The following is a 16,547-nucleotide window of genomic DNA, read 5'->3' as shown; positions in this document are numbered from 1 at the left end:
ATATTGCCAAGTATACGTCCATGTAAGCAGCGAACAGATCACATGTGGACAAACATCGTTGTACCTATAAATTGCCTTCAAGAGTGTGTGAAACAATGAGTTTCAACTGTGCATGGATAGAAAACAAATTGTAAAGTTGTGCAGATTTAATGACAGATCAAATGAATAATGCGTGGAACCTTCAGATCTAGAGTTTGCAGGACTAGGGACCAATCATAATGATCAACACATTGGTATTGCGTTGAGCATTGAGTTTTGTTGTTTATATTGCAGGTTAGTTTGTGCGTAGACCAAGTGTTGCAGAGGATAAAGTATGGTTGCTAAACATTGAGCTATGGGCTAAAGTATGCTAATGTTATGTTTGAAGATTTATATAGCTTAAGATTGTTGGCTAAGATATGTTGTTGGTGCTAGGGTGCCTTTACTTGATTCATGCTGTTTGGTATATGGCAGAGGTTTTTCAGAGCTTTTGAGTGTGTGGCATTGCTAGGGTCTATTATTTATGTTAAGCAGCATTAGCATGCATGACTAAGCTGGTATGATGGCATTTGTATGTTGGTAGGGTTTCAGGCATGAGACTTGTATATGCTGTTACTGCAGAGGATTAAGAAAGTATTATGTTGTATTGGTTTGACAAGAGCAATCTAATTGTGAGCAAATAGTGTTGGCTCTGTGTGCAAGGCTTGTATATTGATACCATGTATATTTTGATGATGATGATTGAGGCCTGGTGCTGCTAGGGTTTAACAGTGACAGTATCCAAGGGTAGACTTGCTATTGATACTAACCTATTGTTGAGCCTTCTTAGTGTGGCTGGATAACTCAAGAATGAAGAAACCCTCGCTGATACAATTCTGGAAGGAAAGGCAAGCAACATGCATTAGTAGTTGATGACGAGGACGAGGAGGATGAGTTTGGAGATGGATTTCTATGATTTCTGCAAGAAGGTAAGGATCTACAGGGAGTTGTCATATCCCCTTCTTCTCAAAAGATGAGTACTTCATACTAAGTTGCACGATACAGGGAAACAGGTACGAGTATGTAACGTGACCCCCCCAAATTTTGGAAACGACGAAACGCGATACATGTGTGTGTGTGTGTGTGTGTGTGTGTGGCCATTTAAGAAATGTTATGTGAAATCATAAATTCATAAATCATAGTCATACATGATACATTATAACATTATGATTACATTGTCCAATGTCATTGCATAAACTATAAGTCTATCAATTACACATGATGATGAAACATACTAACATCACATTTATTCATGAATGATCACAGAATGAAAGTAGTAATATCCAAAAACAACCTTCATAAACCATTGCTCTCTTCCTATTTTCTCCTTTCTAAAATCGCCCCTTTCAAAGTGAAATGACTTGCTCATTTCGTGTGATGAGAGAATGAGGCAAGAATCTTTTTATAACTTGCGAGAGACATCTAGAAACATCCACACATTATTTTAATCGCCAAATAAAAAAGTTAAAATGAAAAAAGAAAAGAAAAATCATACTTTTTTGCCGAAAACACGGCTATACGGGCTTGAAACGAGTTTGAGGTCGTACTGGTTGCGTTTCAGCCTCGTGAAACTTTCTCGTACGGCCTGAAACACATTTCAGGCCTGTACCAAACGCGTTTCCGCATTTTGTTTCCATTTCCGGGCTGAAACGCACTCCAGGGCAACATTTCCTGCAACATACACTTCATATCTTTATTCCTTGATGATTATTACTTTATTTTTGGTCAACCTCTTGTCTTTGTATCTTTTGCTTCATTATAATCGTTTCTTCCATGACCTCCTAATGAGGGTTGCAGATACATCGTGAAGGCTGCCAAGGCTCTAGCAGCAGATGGAAGCATTGGGAAGAACAAAGCAAAATTGTGGCAAGAGGATTTCTCCCAAGATCAAGCATAAACTCAGCTAGAGTGATTTGTGTTCAAGAGGGAGAAATTGTACTAACATCTAGAACCATGCCAGATGACCAGAAGAGCTCCTAGTTCAGAGGGAGTAGGTAGGCCAGCAAGTTTGAGGGATGTTATGATGGAAGAAATTGTGCCGAAGAGAAGTCAATGGTGACTTCCAAGTGGATCTACAAGATCAAGTATATGGTAGATGGAAACATAGAGAAGTACAAAGCGAGATTCGTGAGGATTCTCCCAGAAAGAGGGAGAGGACTATGAGGAGACACTTGCTCCAGTTGTCAGGTACACTTCTGTTAGAACTATTATTTCTATTGCTTTTGTTGGAGGTTACATTAGATGGATGTAAAGACTGCTTTCCTCAATGGAGTAATTGAGGAAGAAGTGTACATAGAAGTTAGAACTACTTCAGGGCTTTGAGGTACATGAGAAGGAATCTCATGTCTGCAGACTGAAGAAAGCTTTGTATGGACCTCAGGCATGGTATTCTTAGATTGATGGATATCTGATGAGTCTTGGTTGATCTTGTTATTATATGACTTGTTTTTGACGAGAGTAGGACTCACTGATAGAGGGAGTCGCAGTGGCAGGAGGATTTGCTTTTGTGATAGAGGGAACAGTCAAGCACTGCTTCAATGTCAGAGGGAGTTGACCTCTGAGTTCGAGATGAAGGATCTTGGTTGGATACATTACTTCTTAGGACTAGAAATGTGGCAGAAGCAAGGTGTATCTTCCTTGGTCAAAGGAAGCATATTATTATGATCCTTCAGAGATTTGAGATGATGGACAGCTAGTCCATGGCCACTCCCATGATAACCAAACTAAAGAAGGTAAGTGGTAGAGGGAGCAACCAAGATTGCCACAGTAGGATCTAGTTCAATGTCAAAGGAAGCACCCAATCAGGGTGACCGAAAAGCAACTGTGGTGATGAATCTAGTGAAGGAACCCTGTCAGTTTATGGTTGAGCCAAGGCATGTGGCACAACATGTGTTGAGGTACCAGCATGGTACAGTCAGTTATGGATTGAGATATCTCTCAAATGATGAAGTACAGCTACTGGGATATACAGGTTCTGATTGGGTAAAAAGTGAAAAAGACAGGAAGATCACATCAAGATGATGATTTAGTTTATATCTTGGATGAGCAGGAAGCAAACATCTGTCGGCACTGTAGAAGTTGAGTACATTGCTGCTCGTTTGGCGAGTTATGAAACAGTGTGGCTTCGGAAGCTACTAGCAAGATTGTTTGGTAAGGTGCAAGAGACGATCGTGATGACAGGTCGAAGCACATGGTACCACTACATATGGGACATGGTACAAAAGGGAGCAGCGAGGCTCCAATGTATTTCTATGGACAAGAAGGTTGTTGACATTCTCACAAAACCTCTGTTCCAGGATGAAGTTTGTACACTTCAAGGACAAGCTTGGAGTGGCTGAGAATGCTTCCCTTGGTTAAAGGGAGTATTGATGTTATGGCATCAAGGAGCAAAGATTCCCTCTAGGTCACGGGTATTGACAGGGAGCCATGTAATGTGGCTAAGGAGAGTGGCATAGATAGCATCAAGGCCTAGAGTGCTCCCCCGGTTAGGGGTTACCTGACCATATTGCCAATGGTTATTTGGCTAGTGGTTGAGTGAGTGCCTTATAGCATCAGGCAAGTGTTTTACCATTCAATAGCATGTGACGACATGTGGGAGTGGTAAATGGGCCCAAGGTTTCACCATTTGTCAGGGGGTTCCTAATATGACTCCAAGTGATGGCTTGTTGAGCTAATGACCCAAAAAGTCTTGTTGACCCTAATCAGAAGGTTCTAACCATATTGCCATGGGTTTTGGCTAGTGGGTGACTAGATCCATTTGCAAAGGGTATGTGTCTAGTGGGTGACTAGATCCCTTTGCATGATGTTGATGCAGGATGCTTTCCACATGTAGTGGATGGATACATCAACATAGCTAGTGTTAGCGCTTGAGATTTCACCTCAGGCTGAAAAGGTAAACCTTCAAGGCTACATCAAACCATTTCACCTCGTAGCTAGCCCTACGAGGTATGAGAAGGCTCTCTCTGGTCAGATTTGATAGATCTTATAATATAATTAGGCTGACCAATTAGAATCAAAGATATTAGGCTAGTAAATTGATAGGGGGTTTGGATTTAATGATTTTTGGGGTTTTTTAATGGAATGGCGGGGCTTTTCTGGGCTACATGGGCAAAATTACAGCTTCAAACAGAAAAATATAATGACTACACAGGTTATGAACTAAGGCAAGGTAGGCATGCAATTTAACACCAAATCTGGTTTCAAACGGGATGGCAAGACTGGTGAGGAGTTAAAGGAGGGCAGACAATAACTCCGAATCCTCCTTAACAGTAGAAAACATCGAATGCGAACAAATTTATAGGAGGAGCATATAATACTATGAATTCCTACCTAATCACTTCATTTGTTCAGCTTGAAAGGTCATGAAATGAAATGGAATATAACTGATTACATATGAGACAAAGGGAAAAACTATGCTAAATCAACATACCACATGAATCTCGGCAAACAGAGCTGTGAAATTCCATTAAATTCTCTGCAGAAAACTGTACATTATAAAACTCTCTGCTTCTCCAGCAGCTCCCAGCGCTCAGAAAAACTCTCTCCCCTCTCTCACTCTAAAAAAAAAAACTCCCTTACAAATGAATTTTTAATACATTAAATAAAAAAGCTGGGCGCAGTTTTAGTCACATTACCAAAAATGAAATAAAAAAAATAGTTGGGGGAAAACAGATCGACCCCAAGACCTCTGCGCTATTTCCACTACAATTATTAAAATTAGAAAGGAGAGTTACATCATCCTAAAATAATGCAGCGTCCCTCTTCCTCTAAATCTGCTCTAAATCCGCTGATGATTGGCACCTGGAATAACTGTTGGGGCCGCAGCTACCTTTAAATCACTAACTGGGGTCTTGAAAATAGGAGATCACCAAAGATAGAATCTTTCGCTGTCCATTTATATGCAGAGTGATGCCACTCGAAATTATCATTTATGCAACAACCAATCACTGCAAGGCACTCGGACTTTGGATCTCATTCAGCACGAAAGCAAGCCAAGCGACCATTAAAATCATAACTATCAACGATCTCATGGCTTGTACAGCGCACATCACCAAAGATAGAATCCTATACACGTATCCGGTTAGCTGGGCGGGTAGTTATGATTTTACTGCCAGTTGTTGCCGAAAAATAAGTAGAGCTCACAACACGTGGGTGTTTCAACTCTCCCAGGAAAGCCCCAGTTTCTAATTGGCGAATATCCAAAAGACAAGAAAAATGATCATTGCCACAGCTGATTAGCCAGTGAAGGCTTCTTTACAAAACTGAGTTGCTTTCGCTTTGTTTTCTTTTCAAGTCCTGTTGCTTTAAATGTTTCATTCGAAGCGAGAACTGAAAATATCTACCCCACATAAACATGCTTCAGCATTTTCTTATCCTCTTCTGTGCTTGAAGGTGCAACAAGAACCTCTAGTCGGTCCATGAAATGACGCTCTGGTCAATGATAGCTTGCCCAGGTTCAAACCACCATTCGTTCGATACCTTTTTGTAAAGCTTTGCATAAGCTTCCCATCCTGCCTCAGAATCACTGCAGCACATAAACGGCTATCCTCCACACTAAGATTTGTTTCCTTATTGACATACTGCTTTGTTTCATGGCTTATAAATTTCCCTCCAATGCCAACAGTTTCACTTTGAAATGATATGACATTTTTATCAGATGGGGGGGGAGATTCCTCTTCCCGCACTTCCAGGTTCTTTATAAAGCCAGTGTGCCGCATGTCCATACTCAGCATATTCATGCATATACTGTGTGCGAATCTGAACTTCCAAAGGTGATCCATCAGGTCCTTGCATTGCTGTGTGAAGAGACTGATAGCCACTAAGCGTGGGGTTCACAATATAGTCATCGAATTCACCATCCAGGGGAATCCAAAGGCTGTGGATGACATTCAGAAGGCTATAGCAGCATTCCACAGCAGCAACATGCATCTTTCCTTTTTGCCATAGTTAATAATATTAGTAGGTTCATTCATGTCACATAACTGCAATGTCAAAGTGGTGTATTGTACTCATTTGCAGAAATAATGGGGTTTTGATGCCCAATTTGTTTTCCTATCCAATGGTAAGAAACAACTGAGAGACTCCAAATAGGGTTGTGAGATGACACCACAATTCTACTATTCTTCAAAAAGGGAAAACCCATGAGTGAGTCCGAAGAGCAATCTTCAGCTTGGCATTGAATCAGATAATAATCTCCAATCTGCAGTAATTGATAATAGCTCAAACTTTGACAACCAAATTCCAGAAGGACTTACTTTTGACTTCGAGACAATTAATTAGCATGAAAAGGTTGCCATGAAGCAAAACATTTTCTGTATATAAATGCTCCTTATGAAAATAACTTGAGGGGTGATCTTGAATCCCATCACCATCACAGCTGTTTGGAGTTGAAATACTGCACATGCACTTCACATTTGTATTATCAAATCTCTTTGTATCCACCCTTTTTCCCCATGTGTTCGAACATTTGGATTCCTCAAAAGAATAGTTTGTGTTAATATCTGTGAAGATGTCACCTTCCAGTTTTTTCCTAGTTTTGTCTTTTACAGGACTTCTGTTATGACTACTAGGTTTTCTATCTTCTGTGACAATTCTATATGGAAGGACAACAGCTTCAGCAAAAGAACTATGTGCATTCCAATCTGACTTCTCAACACCTACCTTACCTTTAATGACATATTTATGTGTCACCAAAATTATCCAGAATATCTGTCCCTCTTGTACTTCTTGCCTTTTGATATCAATAGTTTTATTTAAACAAGCTACAGGCCATCTAGGCACATTGAAACTAATTGCCTTCTTCAAGTAAAAATGAACATAATATGTTACCGAAGAAAGCTTGCGTTTAGAAACAAATCCATCAATGACTCTTGCACATGAAAATGGTTGAACATAATCCATTGTATCTAGTGAACAGCAAAGCCCACAAAAACCTTCAACCACAACACTGAAGTCTGTCACCTGTAGAATGCCAACAAGGACAACACTAAGGTCTTTGCTTGAAAAGATACGACGAACAAAATGCCCACTAGCATCTTTATTCGCACCAAGTTCCATCCACGTTCTTTCTTGGTAGCATGTTCTTCCACAGCATATGTTAATTCTCTGGCATCTTTTGTAAGTGTATCTCTTTTATTTTTCCATATCATAGAAGACCGATCTACCCACATTGATTCAATTTGCCTACAAAAATTATTTATTGGAGCAATCAATTGTAATACAGTTCCAGCAGGTTCACCCACAGGGCAACTACAGTCATGATTAAAGAATTCCTTCAATACACCCCGATGTGAAGAGTGAGCACCAAGAACGGACACATTTTTGCACCATACCTTCACGCTGGCAGAACCATGAAATTTATGCCTGAAGCATGCAGTAGACCATATCTCATTGCTGACTTCCCTGCCTCCAGTGGAATGTATGGCATCCAATAGTGCAGTCTTTGTATTAGCCGAAAGAAAATAGGGAAAACTATCACGTAAAACATCAATATCCTTCCATTTTGTCAGTGCCCGCTGAAGTATCTCTCTATAGATCTGACATTCTTTTGGCTTGTGTAGGGACAGGAGCTTGAAGTCGCTGCTGCCTTTTGAAGAGCTGGAGCATAAATTACACAATCTGAAAAGCAACATTAATGATTTCTTCTTCAAAACCCTGTTTTGAAGAAGAATCAATCTCATGTTGAGACGGAGTCTAACAGCTAGGTCATTCAATCTTTTCTTGGGATGGAGAAATTTTTCAACAAAATGTACCTCTGAGGAAGTCAAGGTGAATACCTCCCTTGTTGAAGAATGTAACTAGTGTCGGTCTTCATAATTGTATTTGAGTCATGTATTTATGAAAAGAAAGAAAAGAAAGATTATTTATAAAAGGAAAAATTTTATTGACTTATTAAAGCATGGGTTTCATGCTTGGGTCAATGGTCAATAGGTCAAAGCACCCATTGAGTGCTCTAGGATTTTTGTTGAGTCAAAGTCAAATTTATTATGTAAGAAACCCTTCTTGGGTTCATGGTGTCAAAGAAAGAAATTTATTTTGTCATGTCAAACCCTCCATCCATCAAGTCAGCCTCAAGCTCTTCTAAATTGGTTCCAACTTCACCTTCTACAAGTCGGCTTCTCCTATTATTCATGTTGGCTCAATATACAAGCAAAAACAACTATATATACCCAAGTGAATTCGACCCCAATGGCTAAGAAGTCAAGAAGTTTGGATGGATTACAGACAATGAAGTTAAGTGCTTTACAAGACAGCGAAGTTTGGGTTATCAAGATAATTTGGACCATATATAGGACAGCAAAGTATTGGGTGACTACGGGACTAAACATCATGTTATTGTAGGACCGAAGCTTCATGAAACTACAAGGCTGAAATTTTATGTGACTACAAGACCAAAATATCAGATGATTGCAGGATTGAAGTTCTCTAGGATCATAGTACCAAAATTCTATATGAACGTTGGAAACCAAAGTTACATAAATGTAAAGAAGGACGAGCATCTTGATGTACTACTACTTATGAAGAAATGGACTAGCATATGTGTGATCTCTGAATAAGGCTCACTTGATGGATGGAAGGTGTTCTTGGTCTAGGTAATAAGGGTCATGTTCATCTCAACTTGATTTGAATCTACTATTGGAAGAGTTTGACTGAATTTTCCCCTTCCGGGGTTTTTCCTTGGCTAAGCGCCTACATCTAGTGTTCCTCTTTCGTGTTCGTGATCTTCATTTGTTTTTGGCATTTGTCTTGATAATGGAAAGAACACTAATAAAAATAATATCACAAGAAATTGTCAATCTAAAGAGAAATCATTTAATTAACCCTAACCTAATCACTGCCCTAGATTTCTCAACATCCCTGGCTAAGAGGGAGTGTTGAAATTTGGTAGCTGCGGTTGGTATTCTTCACTACACAAGTCGGCCTTGAAAAGAAAATTAATTGGAGGGAAAATTAAATTTAATTTTAAATTTAAATCTTCGTGGAGGCTCCAAATGTACAAGTCAACCCAGCCAAAAGACACAGCTCTTGGGCAATCTTAATCCACTATATTTGTCATTCGACCTCCCACTTGGAAAAACAATTTGGTTCATCTCTTGTTCTGTTCACACATGTGAAGAGGAAGATTTTTTAGTCTAATCACACATGCGAAAAAGGAAAAATTCTGGTTTGTTCACACATGCATTGTGACCTTGTTTGTGTATCTATTCTAAGAGGGTCAAAGCCCTAGAGGAGGCTAGGGGCCTCAATTTTGGGTCTGAGGAGGGCTGAAGCCTTAGAATGTTGTTATATGAGGTCTCAAGACCGAAGACATGAAGTTAAGAGAGGGCTGCAAATAGAGAAGAAGGACCAAGACCTTGAAGAGAATGTTGTTCATGGGAGAAAAGTCTGGTCAAGCCCTATAAATCTGTTCATGGAAAAAAAGTTGGTCAAGCCTTAGGATTTCGTGGGCTGTCTTATGAAACTCGAAGTGTACTTTTGAAGAATTGATCAATTTCTCTTAAGAAAAGATTGTTGGGCTTTTCCCTAGTTAGGGTTTTTCTAGGGTAAAATTTTGTGTCTCTTGTGTTTGGTTGTCTCTTCATGATCCTACTGTCATTACTGCAATGTAGTTGAGATTTTCTATGTATACTTGCTTAATTATAAATGTGAAATAAGATGAATATATTAAGATATCATTGGAAAGTAATTATTGTATTATAAGATCATGAAAAATCAGCATTGATGGCCTAGGGCTTGAAATTTTCACATGGACTCAACCAAAAAACACCCAAAGGAACAAACTATATTGAATAAGATTGATATCATAAAAATATGTGTAGATTTAGGTTACTTTAATGTTGATCAAATTTAAATTATGTGAACTTTCTCTTTTCACTTCAAGCCTGCAAGGGTGGGGCTGATACACTCTTCAAAGTATGTAGAGGTAGACTAATGAGTTTTTACCTATATTACCAGAATTCAGGTGCTAGAAACGTTTAAGAAATGGATCCATGTACAAAATGCATCTAGAACGTGGCTGAAACATTTCAAGTTTCAGTGGTGTTTTAGGATTTTTAAAACTTGAGTAGTTGTTTCAGGAGACATTTTGATCACTAAACCACTAAAACAGAGGGAAAAAATGCTAACCCTGATTCCTTGCAAATCAATTTTACAATAAAGGGTTTGGTCCTCCCTTAATAATAACTCTCCTTTTGGCTTTATTTCTAAATTTGAATCTTATAAATGGCATATTAAAAATTTTATGTCTCAGTCTAGTTATTTATTTGAATGTGTGTGAGAGAGCATTGTATCATACCTTGACTTTCTAAAAAAATGGTGTATCTATTCCATGCACTGTATCCATATCCAAACCAATATCTGTACCTGTGCAGCTTAAGTTTTTACCATTCACCCCATCCACACCTTTGAAAAGCTTATATTTGATACTTTCTGGGAGGGTGAGTCGGAAAGTGCTCTAGGTCACATGACCCCTGCTAGAGAAATTGTAAGCAACTAGACTGTGATGATAAAAAGTTCATAGAAGACCAGTGTAAGTCCTTCACATCATGGTGACAACCTAGTTGCCACATAAGCATTGAATTATGTTTCAATCTTAAGCTTTGTCACGGCAAAATCAAAATCAGTTTTTGGTTCTGATCAACGGCCTTGGCTTTCTGTCAGACCCTTTTCGAATTCTACAGGACACTCTTCACACATTTTTCCAGTTTAAACTGCATAGATACTGCTAAATAAATCAATCCAACGAAAACTATTAGAATTGTGTCTCAGTTTCATTGTAGTTTATGTGACGACATAGAGTTTCGGGATTTGTTATGTGAATGTCCAGGTAAAACAGAATAGAGGTATTACAAGTGATTAATCTAATTCACAATTGAAAAAATTTTAACTGACGACTGATCTGACAATTGGCTTACTCAGGTTTATCTCAACTTTAGGGAAAGTTTGACCGAAAACTGACGGGCAATTCATCTATTAACATCCTGTTTGTCTGAGATTGTGAGGAAGAAACATATATAAAAGGAAAGCGTACCTGCCCATGCAGTTGCTACAGAAGCAATGGATGTTCCAATGGTGAATACCACACGGTGCCTCTCGAATACATCCTGCAGAGCAAATGGAAAGTGTATACAATTCACATGACTTCAGTTCATTCAATTCAATTCCAGAGAGTACACCAAGGAATGAATCACTTTCCGTGAGGGTATAGACGAGTATGGAGCGATAGAAGAAGAAGAGATGGGTGGGGCAATGGGTGTTTCAGCGAATGAAATATAACTGAAATACCTTCGTAGAATAAAAGGTGTCCTGAACAGCAGCCCATGTATTGGAAGTTTTGCGCTTCAGTTCTGGAATTCCAAAGGATCTGCGTATCATAGAGGGAGCAGAGCTTCTGAGTCGCTGCATTTTTCACTTTGAATTCGCTCCCTTGCATAACAATCTCATTTCTTTTTCATAAAGACAAGTGCCATGGCAAAAATATAACACGATTCTCTAAAGCCGAGCCTCATGCACTTGAATTGCGTCCCATGAATGAAAATTGTCATCTTACCCTAGGTAGATCTTTTAGATTTGTGATCATTATTAAACAAACTTGCAGCCATTAATTACGATTTCCTTAAAATGGGGGCATTGTTATAACTCTATCCAGGTTGTCTCCAGGCAGGTTTGTCCATTGGACCAATATGCTTCCATATGGGGTCATTGTAAAATTAAAGTCATGGTAAAGTTTAGAATTGTGGTTATTAAGTTGACCGTAATTTTATATTTTTTTTAATGGCGATTGTAATTGGTAGAGTTTTGATTATTGAATTATATTTGGTTTATATTTTCCTATTACGTTTGATTTTAGATTTCAATATTTAAATATTTTCTTTGTTTTTTATTATAGGTGGTGGATGTTTGACACTTAAGACTTTTGAAATGTTTATTTAGTTGACCACCGTGTCTAGAGGCTTGTTTGTAGGGACAAAATTGTTTATAGGTAAAAATCATTCAAAATTTCCAATTTACCCTAATTGTTATTTATGTTTAAAAAAAAATGTTTATTAATCTAATGTCTTTTCCCATTTCCACGAGCATTAAAGACTTCCATAGCCTAAATGGATTTCATGGGTTATTGACCAAAAAAAATAAAAGGGTTATCAGAATAAATAACTAATAATTAAATAAAAGTGGTAAAAAGTTATTTGAGGAAAAATCAAGTGACTTATAGTTTTTGGTTATTATTCATGGTTTTCGGAAGAAGAAAATATTATTAAAAGAAGAAGGAGAATAAGGAAAGTGTGAGAAGAAATTATTTGTGAATTAACAAGGAGCTTGACTAGTTTTTTGAGTGAGGGAAAAACTCTTGGTGTGCATTGAGATACACAATTTAGCTCGTGGTGGTTGGTTTCAGTGGTTGTAAAGCCATACTTGTTGCCATTGGGATCTTTGCAAAGACATTGAGTCTATCCATTAAGAGGTTGAATTGTCAAAGAAGGGGACAAAATCCTTGAGTAGCCGCAAATTGATTTACAGTTGGGTGGAAGCCAAATTCATTTGATTCTTAAAGGCCAAATTGCATATTTCTCGCAAATGAATTTGTGGTGTTTCAAGGGGGAATTTAGTTGAATTTAAGGAGGAAAATCATCATATTCTTCAGGGCTGAATTGTTGTTGCATTTGCCAGAATTAATTGAAGGTTGAATTGTCAGGCTGAATAGTTGAGCAAATTGTTGGAAGACAAGTTGTTGACATTTTCAGGAGGCTGAGAGCATGATATTTAGAGGTTGATTCTGCAATATTTTTAGAGGCAGAGTTCTCTTCTCACAAGGGCAAAATTGATTCTTAATTAGTGGACTGAATTGCATTTTCTAGGAGAGCCGAAATTGCTTGTAGCAAGGGGTTTGAAATATTTAGTGAAACTGAAATTTTCAGGAGATTAGGTGCAAGCATTTTCAAGAAGTAACTCTCCAGGTTTGACTTCAAGTGTTTATGTAAATTTCCTCTTGAGAATTCCATTAAAATATTACCAAAGTTGCACCATTCATTTAATTTTTGGGTTTTACATTATTTAAATTACTGGCAATTTTATCATGTGAATTTGTGAAAATTTTATGGTGTCTTGGAATGGAAATTCATGGTATACTTTTCTAAAGTAAATTCCCTAATAATTTAAATTCCCTAATAATTTAGTGTGAAAATAAGATCAAGGTATATTATAGTGGTATCAAAGTTGGTGTTCTTACCAGTCTAAAAGAGTTACCACAATTGATGATTCTAGGAGTTCAAGACTACATAACCTATAGGAAGAAAAAGAAGTAAAAGCAAAATCCTCATTTAGAATGAGAGGAAGAAGGGAAAATGGAGGATCATGAGGAACAACTATGGGAAATCTTTAGACACCTTAAGTGTTTTAGCCAAGGGACAACAAGAGATAATCCTTGATATATCCAAAGGATGACGTGAGATGACCCAAGAATTAGCTAGAGAACAAAATGATGTGGCCCAGATGATAAATAGAGGACAAAACGAGGTGGCCTAGATGATAACCAGAGGACAACATGAGATGGCCTAGAAAGATGTTTCTCAACCTGTGACTAGCCTGTATGGGAGTTAGCCCAATAATGGCACAGAAGGTTGACACAAAAATTACATCTTGTTGAGAGGAGATGATAATCACCATGTTGAAGCTGGTAATTCCTCCAATCCAATTCCACTGCTTAAAAAAGCTTCGTCAAGGCCACTAATGCTCAGATTCTTGGAGGAACCAGTAGATAACCAACATCGAAAAGATGAAAATTTCTTGGACTACATGAGGGAGTACCAGGAAATGGGAGCAAAGTTCCAGGCCCAAATGTCACTCCAGGATTATTGCGCTATCAAGCATAGGAGTAAATCAAGAGATCACAACAAGTGGTGTATGAACAATGATGTGCCGAAGAAGGCAAGGAAAATAAATATACCAACTTTCAGTGGGACTTCTAGTGGCACAGCTAGAGCATGGGTACAAAAGTTGGATACATATTTCTAGCTTAACCCCATGAGGGAGTCAGAGGCAATCTAGTATGCCACACTACATTTGGAGGGTGAAGCACATGAATGGCGGTATCATGGGTTTTCCACACTCGGGCACACCAACATCACCTCCTATTTGGATTTTATTAATAGATTAATCCAGAGATTTGATAAGAAGAATCTGGAGTTGCATTTTAGAGATCTAGCACAACTTAAGCAGACAAGGAGCCTAGACAGCTACATCACGGAGTTCCAAAGATTAGTAGTGATGGTGACAGATATATCCCAGGATCGGTTGGTGATGCTATTCTTGGAGGGCTAAGCAATTCATTGTGTAGTTGTGTGAAGGGTTTTAAGCCCAATACACTTTAGGATTGTTATTTCCAAAACTAGGGATATGGGAGATGTAGTGCCCAAGAAGGAACTGAGTAATATTCATTCCCCCATAAAAGGATCAAGAGAAGAAGCCTTGGCAAGGGAAGAATTGAGTGGAAGAAACCAGAGATGAGTTAAGAAGAAGAAAAAATTGTTACAACTGCAAATAACCTTGGGTTCTAGGACACATATGCATGGGCAAAGGGAAGGTTCACTACATAGAGATGATGTTGGACAATGAAGAGGAGGAAGAACAAGTAGTGTCTCAAGAGGAGGAGCATAGCAGCAACAACAATGACAAAGAGCCACCAAAAAGAAAACTTGTTGGGGCTACTATAGCCAAGCTCTCATGCATCCCCAGATACAACACTTTTAGAGTAAGGGAAGTCATACAGGGGCAACAGGTTACGGTCGTCATTGATGGAGGATCCACTCATAATTTTATAGATGCATCCCTGGTTGCTAGGAGACATTTGGCTATAGAAGAGTTCAAGGGTTTTGATGTAGAGGTAGTTGGAGGACAAAGGATGGCTTGTTTGAGTATGGTTCCTCAAATGGAGTTGAAGATGGGAAATTACACCCTAGTGGATGATTTCTATGTGGTAGAGCTTTTTGATACAAATGTGGTGCTAGGGGTACAATGGCTCATTTCCATAGGGAGGCATTGGAATGATTATTGTACCATGGAAATGGAATGGGTCACACCAGAAGGACAAGGGTATGACTAAGAGGAATGACCACCAATGCTCCAAAGGTGGTCATGGCTAAGAAGATGGAAGTTATTTTTCGCCATGGAGACATAACATGGGTTGCGCAGTGCATGATAACGTAACAAAAGACATCAGATGGGATCAACATTACTCAACAGATATCCAAGCCTTGTTAGATAAACACCAGAAGGTTTTTGAAGCTATCCCTCTTAACAGACCACCAAATAGGGGTTTTGAACACACTATAGAATTAGAGGAGGGGTCCAAGCCAATCATCACTACACCATATAGGCACCCCAAGAGATTCAAGGAGGAGATTGAGAAGACTATTAAGGAATTGTTGGATATGGGGCACATAAGGCCCAACACCAATCCATTCACATCCTCTGTGGTACTAGTTAAAAAGAAATATGAGATGATGATGGATGTGCATAGACTGTGATATCCCTTAGCTTAATGATTTGATTGTAATTAAATGTGCATAGGTTTATTTTAATTAAGTATGATACATTGATAGACAGATAAATATCTTAATTATCAGTAATTCATTACTGATGATGGTTGTTTGTAAAGTTGTAATTATGTTTATTTTGTAAATAAAAACAAATATGGGAAAGTAATGGATGAGTACAAATGGTTGAAAGAGAAAAAGGTTCCAATTTAAATTGGGAAATTATTATTGTATATCATAAGTCCTAGGCATCTAATCTGGGTGATTAGATTTAATTCATAAATTATGATATTAGTCAATTAAATGTTTCCTAGAACACTGGGAGTTGTCTTCAAGAGTGGGAAACAAGAGCTCATAAATGGGCAAATAACTACATGCCACCAAAGGCAATTATTAATCACTAAAAGAGTGGTAGATGGATAGTATACGGGATTTTTTCTTGCTTTTGTCTCATTATTCTGAGAGCGGAATTTTGGAAGAGACTGAAGAGAAGCAAGAAGGAACAAAGAAAAGATTTGTAGGCCTAGTTGCTAGGGGGGACAAGCAGTTTGTTGTGTCAAGGTTGGGTGGAGCCAAATATTTAGTTATCAATTTCCGAGACATTTATTCAAATCGGTATTTCTGCCTATATTCTTGTTTATTTGTTCATGAAAACGAAACTATTTATAATATTTCTTTTCCAGAATTATCTAAAATTAGTTATGTATATTGAATCAAGAATATTGTAGAAAGTCTTTAAATTCCTAAAAGTATATGGACAAAGAAGAAAAAGTGTTTCCTTTTTCTACAGTTTGATTGTTAAAATAGATAGCATGATATGAAAAGGAAATGTATAACATTTTAGCATAGTACATGTGATCAGAAAGATTTGCAGTTGCATATCAATTTATAAAGAATAAATTCTTTGCTATAGAAAGAATGCACAATACATAATAACTAGAAACGACAACTTATAAGATTTAAACATACGTATATATTAGTTATATATCATAGTAATAA

General features: G+C 38.0%; 1 protein-coding gene across 1 annotated transcript in view; it reads right to left on the bottom strand.

Annotated features, from left to right (window-relative positions):
* The window catches only part of LOC149153416 (triacylglycerol lipase-like protein), a 63,905-nt gene extending 52,279 nt beyond the window's left edge, over positions 1-11,626 (bottom strand). The window contains exons 1-2 of the mRNA XM_089440068.1: positions 11,302-11,626; positions 11,048-11,120 (exon numbers count right to left, since the gene is read on the bottom strand). Of these exons, the coding sequence (XP_089296194.1) occupies positions 11,048-11,120; positions 11,302-11,421 (193 nt within the window). The 5' untranslated portion in view covers positions 11,422-11,626. The remainder of the gene's footprint in view (positions 1-11,047; positions 11,121-11,301) is intronic.
* Between the last annotated feature and the right edge of the window lie 4,921 nt (positions 11,627-16,547).

The sequence above is a fragment of the Pinus tabuliformis genome, chromosome 9 (assembly GCF_031772625.1).
Source record: "Pinus tabuliformis cultivar Carrire ecotype Pingquan chromosome 9, CPIR1, whole genome shotgun sequence".
NCBI lineage: Eukaryota > Viridiplantae > Streptophyta > Pinopsida > Pinales > Pinaceae > Pinus > Pinus tabuliformis.
This window is presented reverse-complemented; position numbering and strand designations above follow the sequence as displayed.